The 21,920-nt window shown below is 39.2% G+C and overlaps 2 protein-coding genes across 3 annotated transcripts in view; one reads left to right on the top strand and one right to left on the bottom strand.

Annotated features, from left to right (window-relative positions):
• Positions 1 to 10,310, top strand: part of LOC127662463 (F-box only protein 34-like) — a 31,837-nt gene extending 21,527 nt beyond the window's left edge. For both annotated transcript variants that reach the window (XM_052153638.1, XM_052153639.1), the window contains exons 2-3: positions 22 to 173; positions 7,166 to 10,310. In XM_052153638.1, the coding sequence (XP_052009598.1) occupies positions 82 to 173; positions 7,166 to 9,269 (2,196 nt within the window). In that variant the 5' untranslated portion in view covers positions 22 to 81 and the 3' untranslated portion in view covers positions 9,270 to 10,310. The remainder of the gene's footprint in view (positions 1 to 21; positions 174 to 7,165) is intronic.
• A 407-nt stretch (positions 10,311 to 10,717) lies between these two features.
• Positions 10,718 to 21,628, bottom strand: LOC127662551 (beclin 1-associated autophagy-related key regulator-like). The gene is made up of 10 exons (XM_052153788.1): positions 21,168 to 21,628; positions 19,614 to 19,676; positions 19,483 to 19,525; positions 19,285 to 19,366; positions 17,983 to 18,220; positions 17,235 to 17,467; positions 15,324 to 15,441; positions 15,038 to 15,128; positions 14,844 to 14,929; positions 10,718 to 11,813 (listed from the first exon to the last, which is right to left on the bottom strand). Exons 1-10 carry the CDS (start codon positions 21,458 to 21,460, stop codon positions 11,516 to 11,518), a joined length of 1,545 nt encoding a protein of 514 aa, XP_052009748.1. The 5' UTR covers positions 21,461 to 21,628; the 3' UTR covers positions 10,718 to 11,515.
• Between the last annotated feature and the right edge of the window lie 292 nt (positions 21,629 to 21,920).

The following is a 21,920-nucleotide window of genomic DNA, read 5'->3' as shown; positions in this document are numbered from 1 at the left end:
ATGAATGTTTTTGTTTTACAGTGACACTGCAGTCCTGAGCTCTTCTGTGGAGACATCACTCGGACTGGAGGGAGGAGCCTAATGCCTCAGAAATGTAAAACTATCAGTTACTGCAACCCCACGCCTTACAGGGATCCACGGTTACGAGCCTCCAATCTGGCATCAGTCTGGAGGTACTTTCTTTGCCAAATCTGTACATGACATTGCGCAATTTGAGGATAATTTGATAATGGTTAATCACTCAAATAAGTTTTAGTTAGATTGAATTCTCTTAATTTATAAAAAAAAAAAAAAAACAACAACACCGGGCCTCGTTCAGGTATTCATCATTTTATAATTTTCTTTTAATGTGGAAGTCAACATCAACACTCAGTGAAAGGAGTTTTGGACTATTGGTTGGCACAAGTGCTCAAGCAAATTGACCTATGGTACACATGCAGGCAATGCAAGTTTGAGTCTGGCTAGTATAATTTACATTTATTCATTTGGCAGACGCTTTTATCCAAAGCGACTTACAAAAGAGGAAAACTTAAGCGAATCATAAGGAGACGGGGGTACGAAAAGTGCCAAACTACAATGTTTCACTAGCATTAGAATAGTATTCAAAACTGATTCAAGTTATTTATTTATTTATTTTTTTAAATTTTTTTTGACTGTTTGAGTACTCATGGTGTTTTAAGTCATTTTTTTTGAAGACAGAGATTGAGTCAGCTTCACGGATGCATAGGCGGAAATGTCGGGGGGGGTCAGGACCTTACTCTTAAAATAATTGTTTAAGAAATAAAATAAAAATGCAAACGGGGCAACAACAAAAAAAACCTTGGTGTCCCCTTCAAAAATTGTGCTTGAGAATTGTTATGTTTATTGTCCCCCCCAACATTTTGATAAAATTTTTGCCCCTGCACGGATGGAGTTGGGAAGGTCATTCTGCCAACTTGGTATGATGAAACTGAAAGTCCGGGAAAGTTTTTTGGTGCCTCTTTGTGTTGGTACGACAAGGCGATGTTCCTTAGCCGACCGCAGGCTTCTGGTGGGTGTGTAATTCTGCAGAAATGATTTTAGGTATGTTTGAGCAGATCCAGTGACTGTTTTGTATGCCAGCATCAGAGCCTTGAATTTAATATGTGCATCAACGGGCAGCCAGTGGAGAGAGACAAAGAGTGGTGTAACATGTGCTCTCTTTGGTTCATTAAAGACCAGACGTGCTGCTGCATTCTGGATCATTTGCAGAGGTCTAATTGCACATGCAGGGAGGCCTGCAATGAGAGAGTTACAGTAGTCAAGTCTAGTTATGACAAGTGACTGAACAAGTAGTTGTGTGGCATGTTCAAAGAGGAAGGGTCTTATCTTCCTGATATTATGGAGTCTAAATCTACATGATCTTGCTGTTTTTGAGATGTGGTCTGTGAAATGGATCTTGTTATCGATGGTTACCCCTAGATTTCTGACCGTTTTGGAAGGTGATACTGTAGTTATACCCAGCTGAATGATTATGTTGTGTTCAACAGCAGGATTGGCTGGAAAGACAAGGAGTTCGGTCTTGGCTGGGTTTAGTTGCAGGTGGTGTTTCTTCATCCAGGCCGAGATGTCTGCCAGGCAGGCAGCAACTCGAGCAGTCACTGTGGTGTCATTGGGCTGGAAAGACAAATAGAGTTGCGTATCATCAGCGTGTCATCAGCATAGCAGTGGTAAGAGAAACCATGTGATGATTACTGGGTCCCAGTAATGTTGTGTGTATAGAAAAGAGAAGTGGCCCAAGCACTGATCCCTGAGGCACCCCAGTAAGTAACTGATGTGGCTTGGACACCTCACCTCTCAAAGCTGCCTTGAAGGACCTACCTGAGAGAGAGGAGTTAAACCACTCAAGCACAGTTCCTGTGATGCCCTGAGGAGAGGTTGGAGAGTAGGATCTGATGGTTGACCGTGTCAAAGGCTGCAGAAAGGTCCAGTAGAATCAGAAGGGATGATCTGGATTCAGCTTTCGCCTGTCTCAGTGACTCTGACAGACAGCAGGGCAGTCTCGGTGGAGTGTCCACTTTTGAAGCCTGACTGATTGTCATCCAACAGCTTGTTCTGTGAGAGATTTGATTGAAAACTGCCCTTTTCAAGTGTTTTTGCCATGTTTGGGATGAGAGAAACTGGTCTGTAGTGTTCTATCTGTATGGGCTTAAGTGCAGGTTTTTTCAGCAGCAGGGTTACTCGAGCCTGCTTACATGTTGTGGGAAAAGTGCCTGTAAGTAGAGACATGTTAATTATGTGTGTGAGTCCAGGTAAGATAGACTGAGAGATGGCCTGGGGAAGGTGAGAAGGAATGGGGTCAAGGAAACAAGTGGCGGGGTGGTTGCAGTGGAAGTTTAGAGACCTCAGTGTCAGTCAGATGAGACAACATAGAAAAAGAAGAGTTGCATACAGGAGACAGGTGTTTGACAGGGTGTGGTGCTGTGAATGTATTGCTGATGGTTGTAACCTTATTAGTAAATAATGTGGCCAAGTTATTTGCTGTCAGTGATGTGTCAGTTGGTGGAGGGGGAGGGCAGAGAAGTGTGTTGAATGTTCTAAACAAGCAACGAGTGTCTGTGGTGTTGTTGATCTTTGTCTGGTAAAAGGAGGTTTTTGCAGCTTTAACGTTATCTGAAAAAGTGGCCTTCCATCCTCTCGCAGTGAGGACAGCAGTACATCCATCTACTCAAATTTTGTCAGCTGACCTGGAGGGTGATAGATGACAAGTATTTTTGTGGGTTGCATTGTAGTAATGGCATGGAATTCAAAAGATATATTGTTACATAGTGAAGCCTGTGGTGAAAAAGTCCAGTTGTTATGAATGAGCAAAACTGTTCCCCCACCCCTACCGGTATGTTTAGGGGTGTGAGAGAAGGAGAAGTTGTTGGAGAAAGCAGCAGGTGTTGCTGTATTCTCTGGACATATCCATGTCTCTGTCAGTGCCAGGATGGTGAGGGTGGACTGTGTGGCAAATGCTGGAAATAAGTCAGCTTCGTTCATAACAGACTGGCAGTTCCAGAGTCCCACTGAGAATGAGAGCGGAGCAGGTGCCAAGTGGCCGTAGGTTGTGCGGGTTGCATTGATCTTGCAATATGTTCGTATGTTGAAGGAAAAAAAGAAGTGAAAATATAAAATGAAAAGATACTTAAGTGCTATGGTGAGTGGTGCCTTGTCGGTGTCCTTGCTCAGTGCACTCGCACAGGAAGACTCGCTGGTCTTTACACAAAAATGTCTTCACATGAGGAGGGCTTTACGTGAGGGCTACCACTTCCGCTTCCGCATTCAGTCAACCATATACACCATATTTTAATGAGCCATTCAATGGAAAAACAGCAGGCCATGCCTAAATGCTACTTAGCACAACAAAGCTAGTCACGTGGTCATCCGAATCTAAGGGTTGTGTGAGGTGCCAAGCGTGGGAACAGCAACCTTCCGTACACCGCAAATAAATGAAATTTAGCAATAAATAATTATCTCAAACTAGTGAAGCACTGTTTACAGACACTAAAACAATGGTAGTTTTACACACACTTGATAGTGAACTCTATATCTAGCAGCGAATACTATGACAAGTCAAAACAATATAGCGCGCACACACAACACGCGTTTAAGCGACGCAAGTTCAAGACCATAAACAAACGGCACAGATCTAACAATGAATACCACCTGTTCCCACTAATTATACGCATCATATCTTGTCCATGGTCTACTTGGTCTATCCATAAAAGTGGCTAAAATACACTAGCTACCCAATAAGTGGGTGATGAGGAAAAGCAGTATAAAAATTCGTACTGTATGCTGCCTGCTATATGTTTAAAAATAGTAAGTGGTGTAATTGCACAATAAACATTCATTATTAATGTACATATCACATGAGCTCACTGTGTTTGACACATGACTTCACCATACATTTCATTCAGCAAGTAGGAGACATGATATATAAAAATAAACATGTTTGTTTTGCATGTTCAATCAAATTTGTGTAAAAACTTTTCAATGGTCTCTTTTAGCATTGCAGCATGAAAAAAGCTCATTCACAGTGGCATGCATGTTCATGTGAGAACTTGCATTGTTGTAAGCACTCAACAATGCATTTACATTTACATTTATGCATTTGGCAGACGCTTTTATCCAAAGCGACTTACAGAACCATTATTACAGGGACAGTCCTCCCAAAGCAACCTGGAGTTAAGTGCCTTTCTCAAGGACACAATGGTGGTGGCTGTGGGGATCAAACCAGGGACCTTCTGATTAACAGTTATACACTTTAGCCCACTACGCCACCACCACCACTCCCACCCAATGCAAGTTATCGTGTAAACACAAAATCCATTGGGAACGAGCTTCTCTGGTAGGGCTCATGAACACACAATGGATGTCAAGATTTGCACAGAAAAATTACCTCAATGAGGCCTATGGGTTATTCTCACCAAAACGTATTGAATACCTTCAGAAGACTTGGAATATGATTAGTTTCATGGACTACATTAATTATACTTTTGTGTCCTTTTTAAGCTGTGAAGTGAGGCACTATCCACTCTCTGGAAACTCTGTTGTACACTGCTAATTTTGGCAAATTTAGTAGGTAGAGTTTAACCGACAGTGGATTTACTGTAAACTAAGGTGGTATTAAAGGCCTATAACCGATTAATCAGCCGGTTTTAAAATAGATTTATATAATGTAAAAAAATATATATTATTATTTCCTTACTCTGACGGGCATAGACAAAGAGTCCTAGATGAATAAAACCGTTTTTTTTTTGTTCAACCATAATCCCCCAAATAACCATAAAAAAAAAAACGTTGGTGCATAATGTGGGACTTATAAGTATAAACAAGCCCGAAATACGCCGGGGACACTTTATTTGAAATTATGAAAACTATCAGCAACTACAGTATTGCCATAGATTTTTGCCAATAAAGAGTTCTAAAAAGCAACTATCGGCATGGTAAGATAAGCACGGTATTCCAGGCATACCCAAGCTGTTCTCTGTGTGTTTAGCTTCCCAAAAACTGAGGTTCTGTTTCCATCTTGCCTTTAATTACCCCTCCTTTGTCTTGTCTGTTTCTAAGCTATGACTACATGAATTGAGCTATAGGTAGTGGCAACACATGTGGAGACGTGTATAGAGCCAGATGCTCAGCCTGTGCTTCAGAAAGAAGACCGTGTTACGACATAATTGGAGCAAAGTACACTTCATAATTGTGACCTCATCCTTGAAGTTTTTTCCCACCCCATGAGTTGGACAGATTCTCTGGCAAGCCCGTTATGTAGGAAGTCATGAGCGTTTACAAGAAGGGGAGAGCAAACAAATCTCATGTTAACTGAAGCAGTGTGCTGATCTCAGTATGAGCTCACCTCATCCTTTGACATTACTCATATGCCATGTTTTGCTTTTCACTTCTGGGTATTTGTTTTCTTTTACATAATGCTGTTGTGCTTTTTCAACCTCAAATTATCATTAGCTCACACATGTGTTTTGGCTCACGGTATTGAGGAAACTGAGTTGGTTGGGTGCACTGAGGGCGAGGTCTGGGAGGGGGCTTTTTGTTTTTGCCAGGTTGTGTAATGGGTAAAAATCAGTATTTGAGCATCAGATGGGAGATGGCTTGCCTCCAGGGTAATCATACTTCAACCCAGCAATCTGTTCCTCAGTAAACTATGAGGTTCCTGAGACATTATGTATTAATCAGTACAGTGCTAAGGTTTCTTTTATGTGGTATTTTCTTTCATGAGTCAATACATAATTGGCATATTGGGCAAATTGGATGTTTAACCTTTTTTATTTATCTTTTCATGAATAAAAGGGAACAAGAAAGCGAAGCAGCAGTTAGCAACTAAATCCATAGCTTTTTTTTTTATTTCAATGATGACATATTCAATCAGACTTTTTGTGTCTTTCAAAATGATTTACAAATTGAAATCTGTTGAATTTATTTGCCTGTTGAAAGAATCTTTTATGTTAAGCTTTGCTAACACACAACTTTGGCAAGAACAAAAAGTTAAAGGTAGGGTTGTGCCAGGAAATGTGAGTGTACCTGTATCCATGGATATCAAAGCCACTGTTGACTTGCCTTTTATGTTCTCTCAGTTTTTGTCCAAGTCACCAGCTCAACAAATGATTCTGACCTTACAGCGGGCCTCTCCCGCTGTTTCCCACTAAAGAGCGTTGGCCCAGAAAGAGAGTTGCAGGGCTAGGCAAGCTTGGCAAGAACACGCCAAATGGTTTTCACAATTCCAAATGGACATGCTGGTTTCCATGTTTGCCATCCAATGAATGGCTGCAGCCCACATACTTACCCCCTTTTTGAGCAAGCCGGTCACCTCCTACTCATGGATCAGCTCCGAAATAACTGTCCACACTCACCAAATGCCATCCCAAGTTAAGTCACGTGTGAATCCCCCGTAAAACTTGATCAGGTCTGATCTGCAGTGGAAGAATGCCTTATATGCACTGGTGTCTGTAAGATTCCAGACTGCCCACACATAGATAATGCTGTTTGTGGTGCTGCTGTCATGTTTGCAAGGCAGCTGGGTCCCTGTCATCTGAGTGCTTGTGTAAGAGCCCAGCTGTGTCTGGACCAGAGTGGCTCTGATCCCATTATGTCAGCCTAAGGGCCAGAGAGAACGGCTATAGCTCTTGTGCTCACAGTGAAACGACTACTGCCTGGGGATTTCTTTGCAATTCTGCACACACTGTCCAACAAACACTGTCACCTAACTGAAACGCATTCCAAAGAAGCTGTACTGACAGCTGTCATCAGCAGCTTTTTTTTTTTTTTACTATTTCCATCTCATGAAAATTTGTAGATTGTGTCATTAGTTTGGCATGTTGCAGCTAACATGCTCCTAAATTAAAAGTATTATTGCAATACTTGCACTGCCACTTTACAATGCAAAGAACGTGTATGGAAATTACATTTCATTGACTTTCTAACAAGGGGTTAGTTCACCATAAAATTAAAATGTTCTCATAATTTGCTCAGGCTCGTCGTTTTGAGCCTGAATGAACTTTCCATTATTGCCATTTATGAATTTGCTGAATCATACTGCTCATTTTCCCTTTAGATCATTTTTGTTACTCAAGATTTTATAATAATGTGATTTTGCCGTTTTAGTTCAATGACACTTTGGACTTTTTATTAATTTTTTCCTTTTGTGCAGGTTTACGACCATGCACCTCAAGCCATACCCCAAACCACAAAATAAAGAAATACATCGGGAGTCTGTGCATGATGGAACACGAGGCCTCCGTGCCAACCAGCAGGGAGTGCTCAGGACAGAGTGGGGCATTCGCCAGGCATGTGGCCTAATGGGCTCATCTGGCAACGGCACAACCAACCGGTGCCCCCTCAGTGTCATCTCCACCAACACCCTCCGATGTAGCAATAACCATAATGCCAACCGTGCAAGCAATGCACAGACTAGAGTATGTGGGGCCCGCAAGGGCAAAGCACCCTCGGTCACATTTACTAGTTCTTTAGTTCTGCTCTCATCTTCAACTTGTTTGGGGAATGAAGGCACTCTAAGAATCTACCAAGAAGAAGATGGAGAGGGAACTTTGGACATATGGGCTGTCATTAAACCTGGGAACACAAAAGAAAAAATTGCCATTTTTGCAGCTCAAAAGTGTGGCAATGCTTGTGGAAATAGAAATGATAACAGTCCTGAAAAAGAAGGCATGGCCCTAGAGTTGCGAACTGTCTCGGTGAAAAACAAAGGCTGTTGGGACAGTGACTGGTCTGTGGCCAAGCGCAGGAGAAGGTCCGGTACCCCAGACAAACAGAGAAGTATGGAATCTCCACTACCAAAATCTGATAATCACAAAGTATCCATGGCCCTCAATGAGAATGTTAACCCTTGCCAAGGAATGGCAGAGGTTGCAGTCAGGACAGAGGGAGAGGAAGGTGGAAATATGCTCTCTGTGGTTGAGATGGTGGCATACTTGGAGCAAAGAGCCAGCGATCAGCAGGTGAGCTCCAAACCCCCATCCTTGCGCAGTACCAGCACTATTACTTTGTCGAAAGTTGTATCCATCCCACAGCCTGAAGAACAGCAGTCTGAAGGCTCAGAAAAGCAAGAGGTCCAAGAGGAAGAGGGGGAATCTGTGCGGGTTCTGGATATGGTGGCCAAGTTGGAGTCACAGTCCCTGAGCGGACAGAGCATTCAGGAAAATGGAGACCTTTCTCGAAACAACAGCTTGAGGAGAAAGGTGGGACGAGTGCTTCTGGCAGGGTCAGATCCTCATTCACTGCCCTTACATCCAGTATCACCTACTATCCCACAGGAGAAAGTCGAAAGTGTTCCCCAGGAACTGGGTTGTGATTTGGACAAATTGAGTTCCCCGTTCAAGACTCCGGAGTTGGCAAAGACAGAGACCTCGCATTGTGGTCTTTTCTGCTGCACCATCAAGCAGGATGAAGGTTCTTGTATAGCAAAACAGGAAACTTGCACAGCTGTTGATATGGTAATAAACTTGCAGTCCTCGCCAAAGTATGCCAGCTCTGAGGCTAGTAAATGCAATGCAGAACCACAACCAGGCATGTTGTTCTTTGCCCAATCTCTACATCAGACTCTAAAGGAGCAGCACCAGCCCACCTCAGAGAGCAGACTTCTGAACAAAGAGCCTTCTCCACTTGTCCAGGACAGTGACCCTTCTGTGGACACTTCAGTGTCTATCAGACAGGACAGCAGGGATGGACTTGGGGGTGACCAAAATCATCAAAACATTGAGGAAACCATGGGAGAGAATAGCATTGTTAGCCGAGAGTCTGTGCCTTGTCCTTTACGCCGCCTTGTGTCTCATGAATTTCTTGAAACTCGCTTCAAGATCCAGCTGCTTCTGGGGCCTCAGCAGTACATGGCTTTCCTGCCCCACCACATCATCATAAAGATCTTCTGCTTGCTGCCTACCGAAAGCCTTGCTGCCCTCAAGTGCACCTGCCATTACTTTAAGTTTATCATCGAGAGTTACGGCGTGAGGCCGGCTGACTCTCGTTGGGTAAGTGATTTACGCTACAAAGATGACCCCTGTAAGCAGTGCAAGAAGCGCTATGACCGTGGCGATGTTTCACTCTGCCGTTGGCATCATAAGCCCTACTGCCAGGCTCTGCCCTACGGCCCGGGCTACTGGATGTGTTGCCGGGGGGCCCATAAAGACACACCTGGTTGCAACGTGGGACTCCACGACAACCGCTGGGTTCCTGCCCATTATAGCATCAATATGCCTATTTACAAGAAAAGCAGGAACAATGATGAGGACTCTTAGTGTGCATTTTATTTTCTGTTGAGAGTAATGTGTGAATGAGCTGTTTCCTGTGCCTGTGTGTTGCCAATGAGCATGTGCGCTTTTTTAAATGTATAGTGCTTAAAACCAGGTTGCTTTAACTAATATGAAAATGCTGGATATATGTACTTCTACTCTGCCAACCAATCACTAACACCCCTATTGGATACCCTCCTGAGGTCCTTAATGTTGTTCTGCACTTTAACCTTTAAAGATTGAATGGTTCTATCTGGGTACTGCTTGACAATTTTACTTTGAATAAGCATTAATCTTCATGAGACTAACTTATTTTCTGAACACCTCTACAAATGTCACTGCACTGATGTTGACTTGTGCTGCAACATATAATGTTTGATAAGCATTACAGTTATATTTATCTCCCAGCATACTCATTTGGCAATGGGAAAACTTGTAGCGAGGGCAAAATGAGTTGAAATAATTTCTCCTTTTCCTGTTACCATTGCTATTACTGCTAACAATTTATGGGATGTTAGGGTGCGCAATGGCTCTGTGACCTATTGGTTTTGAGATTGTTCTGAACCCAGATGTTTACATTTGTACATAGCACAGAATCCTATATATCATAACAGGGTGATGAATAATGGCATGAGTGTGACGTGAAATGCATTTATTCTTAATATTGCAAAAAATGCCTTGTTCTTTTTACGCTAATTTTTGTATAGTGTATTGTGTACATGTGTATATACTTGTGTATATACATGTACTATGTGAAATGGTTGCTCCTGTTCTGCAGTGGGATTCCATGCTAAACCCCTGTAAAATTAAGTGTTTATCTCCCTTGTGTGACGTTTTGTTTCTCTATGGGAAACATTTGAATGTGGGAAGAGAGAATTTCTCCATCTTGATTAACTGAACACCATCTGAAAAAAAGACGAATTTCATTGCAATAGAAATGTTTTCCAAAGTGTGTTTCAGATTTTTCAAAAAGATTGTTAATGGCATTGCTGTGTTCTGCCTGTTAAGGCATTTTACTTCAATAAAGTATATCTTGGAGTATTTGTTAGACTGTTCTGTGCTCTTATCCATGTTTGTATCCACAAAAAACCTTGTATAGTGTGCTTTGATAACTTAAAAAATATTATTTTTTTTATCTTAAGTGGGGCCTCTGTGCACTTTTTAGACCTAGATATAATGGGGTCAGAGATCTGTATATATGTTCCCCTAAATTTAGGGGATGACTATACAATGTCATATACAAACACTGGGGGAACCCTATTCACTGGTATTTTTGTCAACCATTTATTCTGCAAGTCTGATACTAGGGGTTAGGTTTTGCTATACCAGTCTCTTAAGTACAAGTTGAAACATGACTATTACAAAGTTCCTCCACTTATGTTGCTGAATTAATGATCTGATAAAGAGTTTTCCCATGTCTGCATAAACAAAAATAAGGCTTCATGCTATTGCATCTCAGAGGTATTCAGTTTAATAATTCACGAGGTCTGCTAATACAAATAAAATAATTAAAAAAAAACTAAAATTAAGCAGATACATTTTTACTCTCAACAACTAAAGATTGTGGTGGAAGAAAAGGAAAAAAAAAAACTCTGGCCTCCACTGGAAAATGTTTATGCCCAGCCGGTACAGCTTGTAGTGATGAAATTTAAAGTGAACAAAACCAGCAATAATACTAGCTCACAATCTTTATAAAATACAATCCCTCTTAAAAATGTATAATCTCAAAAAACACACACCAATAATATTTTTCATTCTCTCAGAAATGTCCAGCAACATATACAGTAAGGTATTTTGAAAATGAGCTGGTGAAGGTGCAATTTCATTTTTCGTCAGAACCATCAATCGAACATTGATGGCACACTCAAGTCTGTCCAACAGTGCATTAAATGTACAATCTCTGCACCAATGAACATAACAAAGGATATTTGGCAATGTACATTGGATAATGTTCTGTGGTGTCTCTACAGTAAAATGTGAGCTACAGAGGATCAGAAATGTAAAAGTGAGTAGTTCTCTACCATCTCATTTCTGCTTTAAACAATCCCAGTCTGCATTACTACCACACAGGAGATGTTTTTGGAGATCACATGCTTCTCTCTGGTTTTAACCACACATCTATTTGTCTATGTATGAGCAGTCAGATGACTGAAAACTTCCCTTTTTTTTCCCCTAAAGCCAAGTTGACAAAGGTAAAGGTGATTATAATAGGGTGTTTGCATAGGTACAGCCCTGACTAACCACCCTTGACATCAGCGCTGCCCGGTGTAGGCCCGGAACCAGGAAGAGACAGAGGCCGCTGCAGAGGAGATCATGCCGCCAGCATTGCCCAATGGCTGGGATGCCTGCATGCCACTCTGGGAAAGATCCATAGGCTGGGAGGGGATATCGCAAAAGCGCGGGCTTGGAACGGTCTCCCAGTCATTGCCCAGGTCTGTTTCTTCATCCGTCACAGCCTCATCTCCGCTCTCGTCTGCAGGTCCGGCTGCCTCAGGTTCCACAAACTCCATAGAGTCTTCCAAGTCTGCAGTCACCTCAAAAGGTCCAGTTCTGTAGAACATGAGATGCAGAAGGGAGACATACTTAGTTTTGGATACACTTCCAGGAATAATTTTACTTTTTTTTTTTTAAATAGAACATTGGGAGAAAGTATTTGAACACTGGAAAAAATGAATTACCCTTAGCTTCAGAAGGAAATAATGGAAGATGGGTCTTAATATTTCAATCCTGCTATAATTTAATCCTTCATAAAATGCAAGTCAACAGGGTACAAAACTTTGAAGCCAAAACAAAAAAGCACATAAAGACAGCATAAAAGTTATCCATATATCTCCAGTTGTTTAATTCATGTCTTCAGAACCGATATAAGTGTGGATGAGAACAGATACATTTTTAAGTCCTTTTTTACTGTAAATTCTCCTCACTGCCCAGCGATATGCATGAAGAATATGAATCACCAAAAAAAAAAAGAAAAACTCTCAGGAGAGATGTTTAAAAGTGAAGATTTATAGTTACTTGAATATTAATCTGTCACCAACAGCTATTATATTGCTTCTGAAGACTTGGATTTAACCACTGGAGTATTATGGATTACTTTTATGCTGCCTTAATATGCTTTTTGAGCTTCAAAGTTTTGGACCCTGTTTACTTGCATTGTATGGACCTACAGAGCTGAAATATTCAAAAAAAATCTTCATTTGTGATCAGCAGAAGAAAGTAAGTCATACACATCTGGGATAGCAAAAGGGTGAGTAAATTATGAGTTTTCATTTTTGGGTGAACTATTCCTTTAAAATTTTAGTGTTGTTAGTGCGATTAAATGTCTGTTCTACAATTTTAATGTGGTAAAACTGCTTACAGTGGCTGTATTTTTTTAAGCATTTTAATGTTTCTGAACTATTTCACTTCAATTGAAAGTGCATAACTGTAACCACCATTTTTGCTTTCGTAATTAAAATAATTTTTGTAATGTGGTAATCAACATTATGCCACAAATGTGGTTGATTGACCTTAACTTGTACCAACGGGTATTCCAGAAAGCAAGGTTAAACTACCAAGACATAAACCCTGAACTCTAGGTTGATTAACCCAAACATTGCCTACTCGCGAGTCGCGGTATTCCGGTTCTAGAACTAATCAACCTCCTATTGGTAACCCAGAGTTAACGTGCACAGACGGTGAGTACAAAAAGGCATTGTCAATGGAGTGTCGATTTCAGGACTCTTTTTTTTTTCCACTTTCTTTCTTCACCAGAGCACATTTGAAGAAAAATAGAAAAATATCTTTGCTTAGTAGGTCCTTAAAATGCAAGTGAATGGTGATCCGATTTTTTAAGCTTATTGGAGTTTAAAAAAGGAGTTAATTTTTTGTAACAAAAGGGATCATTATTTAACAGTTGGCTGACGTTTGTGCTAACTGCCTGTGAATTTTGGGGCTTCAAAAATCAGATCCCCATTCTATTATAAGAACCTACTGAGCTGAAAATTATTTCAATTTTTCTTCAAATGTGTTCTGGTAAAGAAAGAAATACACGCCTGGGATATCACAAGTGTGAGTAAATGAGAACATTTTCAAATTTTTGGGTGAACTATTCCTTAAACATTAGACCTCTATAGTCTACATTATTGTTTAATAGGTTGACCGTTATGTTATTTGTTTGCATTGAACTTCATAATAGGTATTTAACATTCATATTCTATTAGTAGTAGTATTATAATAATATAGGTTTTAGAGCTATATAGCTATGGGTTAACTATATTTTTATTTCAAGGTTAATTTTACTAGTATTGTGCATGCTAATTGTATGTACTACTTTTGTTTCGAATAGCATTTGATGTACCCAGTTTAACATTGGAGTTTCTAAAAATGTACTTTTATTTTTCTTATCATAATTGCGTAAGCTTTTAATTGGCAGATATTACCTGCATACTGATAGTATGGAATGTCATTTTATAAAGAACATTAATATTAATTGACTGAAGGAACTGTAAATAGAATGTGGGTGCTATAATAATTTTATTCTATGAAACGTATAGAATAAAATGTATTAATTAGAAGGGCTAAACAGAAATACATAAAGCCCTGCAGTGAAGAGTGTGAAGGCCTTTCCAATGTGTTATATGTGTTATATGCAAGTGTGTGAAACTGTAAAAGCCAGATTAAAGAAGATTTCTGAAGTAAACTAAAGATTGCAGTTTACCATAATAATGCTTTAAAAGTATAATATTGAATATAATCTGAACTTCCAAGTGCGATGTGCTGACAACCTCTAAAACATTCTAATTAGGGCTGTCAATCGATTAATTATTTTAATCGAATTAATTACATGGTGTCCAGATTACTTAATATATATAATAAAACATATTCAGATAATTAAAATGCATTACATTCTTGTAGCAGAAGAGTTCATCATTGATAAGACAATACAAAAAGCGGCTTTAGAATACAATGTATTGTTTACTACCATATTATTGATCAGAAGTCATTGGCATACAGTTCACATCAATCCATTTCACAAGTGAATTTGCCAATCAGTTGGAGATTTATTATGAGGGCTTGTTTAAGGACCCGTCAATTTACACCTATGTCAGACATGCTTGTGTAGCGTCTCGGGTGCGCTGTGTCATTAACATAAATTTTTTAGGTCACTGTGTCAAGTTAAATATAGTTGAATATTTATAACACATCTTGAGATCCCTTAGTTTGAATTTGCGCCCCATCAAGTGTTTTGAACGCAAGAACGTAACGCATGTTTGTGTTGTGCTGCTGCTGAAGGTGTTTTTTGTTCCCTGTATAAACTGCACGTTGCCACACCGCTGAAGTTTCACTTGCTGCCTTCTGGCATAAACTCTGGAACAATACCTGCTCCGGAACAGGTTACGTTCAGAGAGTAAGTTGCTATGGCCACTATCATACCCTGAAAGTAACCTCAGATTTTTAAACCAAAAGCTGAGGTTATCCGCTTACTCGAAGTTAACTTACACTGGAAAGTCATTTAACAAGCTTTCTGGAATACCCCCCTGATACTGGAACATTCCTTTCAAACTAAAGTATGCTTTTACTATGGAGTGATTCTCTCACCTGCCAAGGTTCTTGTTTGCAGGAGACACTAAAAACATGATATTCCTCAAAGCGTGGTGAGGATGAAGCAGCTCGCTGTCAACATGCTATGGAGTGATCATACATTTAACATATACAAGGGATGTTAGTAGGTTCAGCATCAACCTCCATATAAGAAAGTAGTCTCAGTTTAGAGATGTGACTGGAAGAGTTACCTGCGATAAGCACAGGTGCAGGATGTTGGTGTTGAGTTTGTTTACAACACGGGTGAATCTGTATCGGGTCATATTATCACCACAGAATTCACTGTAGAGAATAAAGAGAGACAAGAAAACAGGGAATCCAGAAGTCAGGAAAAGGCAAGCTTCACTTAACTATGAAAAAAAAAAGTTTTTACTCTCCTTGAAAATTGCAAAAAAAAAACATAATAATAAAATAAATACAGATGTATCATGAAAGAGAGCTCAAGTGTAGTGTTGACAATAAATATGCTCTTGTAACCTGTTGCACAATTTTTTCGGTAGGTTGACATCCAGAATATGAGACAAGATGTTGACCAGCTGTGTAGCATAGCAGAGGGCCGCACTGATGGTGTGTGCTGGATTGATGTGGTCCAGTTCTACAAACACACACACACACACACACACACACACACACACACACACACACACAACATTTTCAAGAGAACAGCAAAATTCCACCCTACTATTTTACAAATTCAAAACGTTTAATCAAGTACAACATTTGCACATTTGCAACACATTTAAAGGAATGTTCTGGGTTTAATACAAGTTAACCTCAGTTAACAGCATTTGTAGCATAATGTTGATTACCACAAAAAATACTTGTTCCTCTTTTATTAAGAAAGAAAGAAGCAAAAATTGCAGTTAAAGTAAGACATTTACAATGAAGTGAATATAGCCAGTAACATGTAAACATACAGTACATGTTCTACATGATTATAGTGTGATTTAGCTTTCAGGATTTACAGCATTGCAGCATCCTGGCAACAAAGGTGTAAAATTGGATATATCTTTACACTGATAAGGTTAGTAAGTGATTTTATCACACTACATCATGTTAACACCTATCACGTTTACATCTTGTGGCTATAATTTTGAAACAGTGTGTATATTAATGTTGATGGATTGGCTCTATTCCCTTCTACTGTAACCACGATTTTTGCTATGTATAAATAATCGGATGACAAGTAGAAATTATTTTTTGGTATTAATCAAGATTATGACACAAATGCTGTCGATTGAGCTTAACTTGTAATAAACCCAGAACGTTCCTTTAAGTTTCACAATGTGATGTATTTCCAAGTGAATCCAAATATTTGTAGTCTTCATTTGAAAGATCCTGATTTTGATTTTTAAAATCCCAACATCAATCTTTTATTTTCAAGTTTACTTTCAGTTTTGGTTTTGCTGATTATTATTATTTATGTTAAATAAATAGCAATTGAACAGCATCATTTGGGCGCTGTTGTTAATTTTGTAAATAAATATTTTTCATAATATTCCATGTTAGAAGGTTCCCTGTAGGGCTGGGTATCAATACAGAATTCCCGATTCGATTCACAAGCTCATGATTCGATTTAGATTTTGATATTTTTAATTTATAATGAGTCTTTTGCTTACATAAGAAATATATTCTCTCCCAGCTAATGCTGTGAATAATACAGAGGACCTTCTGACTAGGTAAAATATGAAAATATACATTTTACTAATATATTTTATTCGTTTTTCATCATTTAGGTCACATTCCAGCTTTTTAAAAATGAACAAATCAATGTCTTTAATAAACAAATATGATATTATATTGCATATATTATATTTTATTACATTTGTATTGATTCATTGCATAATTTGTACTAGTTAAAGGTATTTAAATTGATTTGATGAACAAGTGCTACTGTCTCTTTAAGGAAATCTGGCATTTCTGTAAACAGTGTCCTTAAATGAGCGCATGTTAACAAGAGACTCGAATGGCATTATCTCATGGGTAATTATACACAATTGCTGGTGAGTGAAATCTAAAGATTTACCAGCCAGTTGCCAAATATATCAACTTTTAGTCACAAAGCGCAAAATATGGTTGCAAATGCGAGTGATTTCCTCTCATTGTAGTGGAGGGTTGCACATAGAGAAATAGATCGATCCATGACTTCTGAGAATCAATATCGAATCGACCAAAAAAAAAAAGAAAATTAATTGAAAAATCTATTTTTTTGCCTAGCCCTAGTTCCTTGTAAAATGGACACTATAACTGAAATACTGCAAACCCAAATGAATCAGACTCCAATCAAATCGTAGTCCAATAAAATGTAATCGTGAGTTTGTGAATCAAATCAGGATCTGATTTGTATTGATTCCCAGCCCTACTGAAAGGTGAAACTGAATTCTGTACCGGGCCCCTGGTTTCCACTCTTCTCCTCCACCCAGCTGTAATAGGCTGAGCAGTCTCCATTGCTGGGCAGTGTGACATGTGGCCCAGTGATACTGATGCTCGTCTCTCCATTCTGATCATCCCAGATCCAGCGGCCTGAGTGGTATGTGGTTCGTCTGGCCTCTGCGAGTTCACTGACGGTACTAGAGGTCAGAGCAAGGTCATACTCTGCCATGACCGGATCAACAGGGTCCCTTCAAGGTAGAAACACTGTTAGGATGATGTATTGTTTCGGGTCAAACACTTTACATTCAAAAACTGGTTTGTTCCTGGAGCCGAACAAGCTTAGTTAATTAACATTTGTCAATGACGAGTGATAATAAGCTAAGTGCATGGACAGTCTCCCTGGAGCAACTGGGTGTTAAGTGCCTTTATCAAGGGCAAATCCATAATAGAGCAAGACAGCATTCACCATGAATACATGTGGTTATGAATTATGAAATGGGAAAAGTGGCCGCACTATGCATATATTGTTTATTTTGCACAGATGCGTTTTGGCGTGTGCCTTCTTCAGTGTGCAACAAAATCACAACGTACCCAGTCTTATATAACCACACCCATATTAACACCAGCCTATAATATAGGATAATGATCAGACCAATAATACCAACAGTACACAGATGAGGCTGTTGAATTATGAATTATGACCAATTCGATGAAAAAAAAAAAAAAGATAAAGTAAATTCCTGAGACTCTGATTGGCTCTGACCTGCTGCCTTGTTTCTCCTCCTGTATGGGGAAGATGTGTGTGTTGAGCTCCAGGATGTGCTCCCTCCGAACATCAGCCAGGGCTTCCAGCCTCCCCTGCAACTCTTTGGATCTCTTCTCCAGCAGCTCACCCAGACGCTGGTTATGACGCTTAATTTTGTCCTTCTTTTCCTGGTGCCGACTGGCCCTGCACTGCAGTCTCTGGCCCTCCTCCTGTGAACGCTGCAACAGCTCCCTGCCTAAAGGGGGAAAACAGCAATGATTTTCTTAAATGTTCTGTTGTTGAACCATCATATAGAGAATTTAAATATGCATATGATGTTAACACTTGTACAAAATACAACGGCTGGGTAAAAATACAGATATTCCAATGCATCCCGATTTTCATTTGAATGATCTCAAATTCTCAATATCGATTCTTAAATCCAAAGATTGTTCTTTTATTGTATGCGCGACCCGCTGAATCAGTAGCACTTTGTGCCATGCGACTAAAAAATTCTGTGATAAGCCACTGACTAGTACATTTTCAGATTTCCCTCACCATGATTGTGTTGTAATATGGCTAAAGTGTTCAGCACCGAGATCCTTTCACTGGATGTTGAGAGCAAAAGTTTGATTTGACTCGTTCCGTGTAGCATGTGTCCAAAGACAAATCCATGCAACCCATTTGTATTGAATAATGTCTATTTTAATACCATTTCAGTTTTTTTACAAACAGTTGTTATCAAAAAAATAAACATTTCATTCTACTCACACACAAAACGGATGCGAATAAGACTGTAGCTTTAATATGCGCTCAACCGAAACACTTTTTTGAGCTGCTTGTTGAACTGCTGCTATTCTTAAAGAGACAGTACTGTTTTCACACTTGTTCTACATATCAATGTAAATACTTGTAAATAGTACAAATTATGCATGTAAACATGCAACAGTATATGCAACATAATATATGAAATTTCAAGACATATTTATAAATGAATGCATGGATTTGAAAAAGCAAAAATGTGACCAAAATGAAGAAAAATTATTGATAAAATGTTTTGGGAAAAATTTTCATAATGTACCTAGTTAGGTCCCCTGTATGATTAACAGCATTAGCTGAAAGAGAATTTCTTTCATGCGTATGCAAAACTGATCTTTTAACTGAAATATACGCATATGAATCGGAATTAAATCTAAATCGGAATCTAATCGAGAGCTTGTGAATCGGAATCAATATGAAAAATCTGTATCAACACCAAGCCCTACACAATGCATGCTTTCTTCATGGAATACATATTGGTTTAGGAAACTAAAGACTCACAATTCGTCACTTCTTCATTGCTAGTGCAAATGGCCTCTTTGAGTTGCTGGATTTTATTCCTGCATGACATAATTTTCCACCTCTGTGGTGAAACAAAATACACAAACATAAAAGTGAAATGTCTTAAAAATGGTCTTCTCTTAATTTCCAAAAGCACTTAAAGCAAAACCACAATACTTCAACCACAAAAAGACTTACAAGCTGGTCAGCCTGAACTTTCTTGTCCATGGCTTTGATGACACTGAAATGAAGGAAAATCCAGACTGTGGCTTCAAATCAACATAAATTGTACTTTGAATTGTGCATCACAGGATGCATTGATATTATACCTCTGTTGAAGATTCTCCTTTTCATTTTTCAGCCTCTGAAGTGTTTCAAGCTTTTCCGAGTACCTGTAGACAGAATATATCCATTCATTTCTGCAAAAATAGTCGCAATTTACAGGGGGTCATTCATATGTTCCCAGGTTCCTATGTTCCTCAAATTTATATGGCACACAATGAACAAATGACAAAGAGTCCTATGTTCCCAAGATTTATAGGGTTAGGGGTTATGATTCATATTTGTGAAATATAAGGGGGCCTGGGTAGCTGAGCGAGTATTGACCCTGACTACTAGCCAGGTCTCCTAAACAACCAAATTGGCCCGGAAGGTAAGGAGGGTAGGGTCACAGGAGGGGTAACCTCCTCGTGGTCATTATAATGTGGTTCTCACTCTCAGTGGGACATGTGGCTAGTTGTGCGTGGATGCCTCGTGAACAGCGTGAAGCCTTCACACGCACTATGTCTCCACGGTAATACGCTCAGCAAGCCACGTGATAAGATGCACGGACTGATGGTCTCAGACGCGGGGCAAATGAGATTCATCCTCCATCACCCGGATTGAGGCGAGTCACTACACCAACACGAGGACCTAGAGCATATTGGGAATTGGGCATTCCAAATTGGGGAGAATATATATATATATATATATATATATATATATATATATATATATATATGAAATATGGATAATATTTATGAAACATTTTAACTTGAAAAGGGGCAAATTTGACCTGAACACAATAGGAGGGTTAATGTGTGTTAACAGAATACTGAAATGGGGAACTTAGGACCCTGGGAACATAGATACACTCCCGATTTACAGTATATCAGGATAAAACTGATATTTACAAAACTGTTTAACAGTCCTATTATGTGACCAGAAATGCAATCATACCAAATTAGGGAGATAACAAATAAAATACTCAATAATTAACTTTTTAACTGCTTAATATCCTTTTCTGAGCCACATACGACATTATAGCACTTTATACTACTTCATTATGGTAATATAATGAGACTTGAAATGGAAGAAATTGAACTCATTGATATGCATTTACAAAGCCATTTGTAACATCATTACGTTATCAGTATGATCATATATGATCAAGTCACATTTGTCAAAATGACTAAATGAATACATTAGCATGTCAAATATGAATACGTTTATTTTCAAAGCATATATAAGCCATTTAAACACTTTAAACCTTTTTCATTTAATAAAAAATGACATGAAAATTTATTGCGAGTTAAAACAGATTATTGAAATTGAAATCTTTGTTGTCTGACTGTTTGTTTACAAAACGTAGCAGTTAGCAGATTCGCATGTTAAAGATTCCAGATTAAGTCTCAAAAGTAAAATATTATTTTCTTTAAATCACAGTGGAAAAACATCTAAGAAAATACAATTAGAACTGAGATTAAACAAATCGATAAAACTGAAAACTCCTTTTGTAAACAAACTGATTTAGCTTAGCATGCTTAAGCTAATTTGTATTAGCACACAGGGTAAACAATCAAAATACACATATACATAAAAAAGGGAAATAAAACTATACACACCTCTCCGGATTTCTCCCGTCAAAATACACGAAATCACCGGTCTGGATGCACCGGGCGCAAGTGAGTCTCCGTCTGGCCGTGTTGCACAACGGGCATCTCTCCACGGCTACAAAGAGCCCCTCCGCATCATCCAGCGCCTCCACCATGGCCGCGGCAGCAGCGCTCATACACGCCGCGTGAAGGTGCTGCTGAGGCGGCTGCGGTCGCACGGGCGCCCGGGCCTCTGATCCAGACCCTGGATACTTTTCAGCAGGCCCCACAACACGGGGTTCGCCTTCCAGGGGACTAGCCATGATGATACAGGATCTTAGCAATACTATAAGCCCATAAGAAACGGTCTATGTGAGCTTTACATGGTCTGTGGTTGAAAATATAAAAAAATATATTCTGGATCTAAGTCCCCAACACTCTGCTATGGCTGGCTGTCCTATGTGATGTGTGTGGTGGTGGTGGTGTTGAGATATAGGTGGATGGGGCAAATGTGGTTGGGGGTTGAGTGGTTGAGGGTGTTTGTAAAATGTAGAGTAGTATCATGAATTATTTATATCCAAAGCATGACTAATAGCATGGACATAAACTTCTTTCAAAATGTATGAATTCTGTGGAGTCCAAAGGTCTGAAACAATTGAGAAAATAAAAATACAATTATATTATCAGCATAACATTATTATAAATTTTTTTTTTTTATAATAAATTTCAGAATTGGAAAAATTCCTGAAGAAAATGTATCTTTGTATTTATAATGTCCTGATT

Source organism: Xyrauchen texanus, chromosome 22 (assembly GCF_025860055.1).
Source record: "Xyrauchen texanus isolate HMW12.3.18 chromosome 22, RBS_HiC_50CHRs, whole genome shotgun sequence".
NCBI classification, from domain to species: Eukaryota; Metazoa; Chordata; class Actinopteri; order Cypriniformes; family Catostomidae; genus Xyrauchen; species Xyrauchen texanus.
The sequence above is the reverse complement of the archived record's forward strand: the minus strand, read 5'-3'. Positions and strand labels throughout refer to the sequence as shown.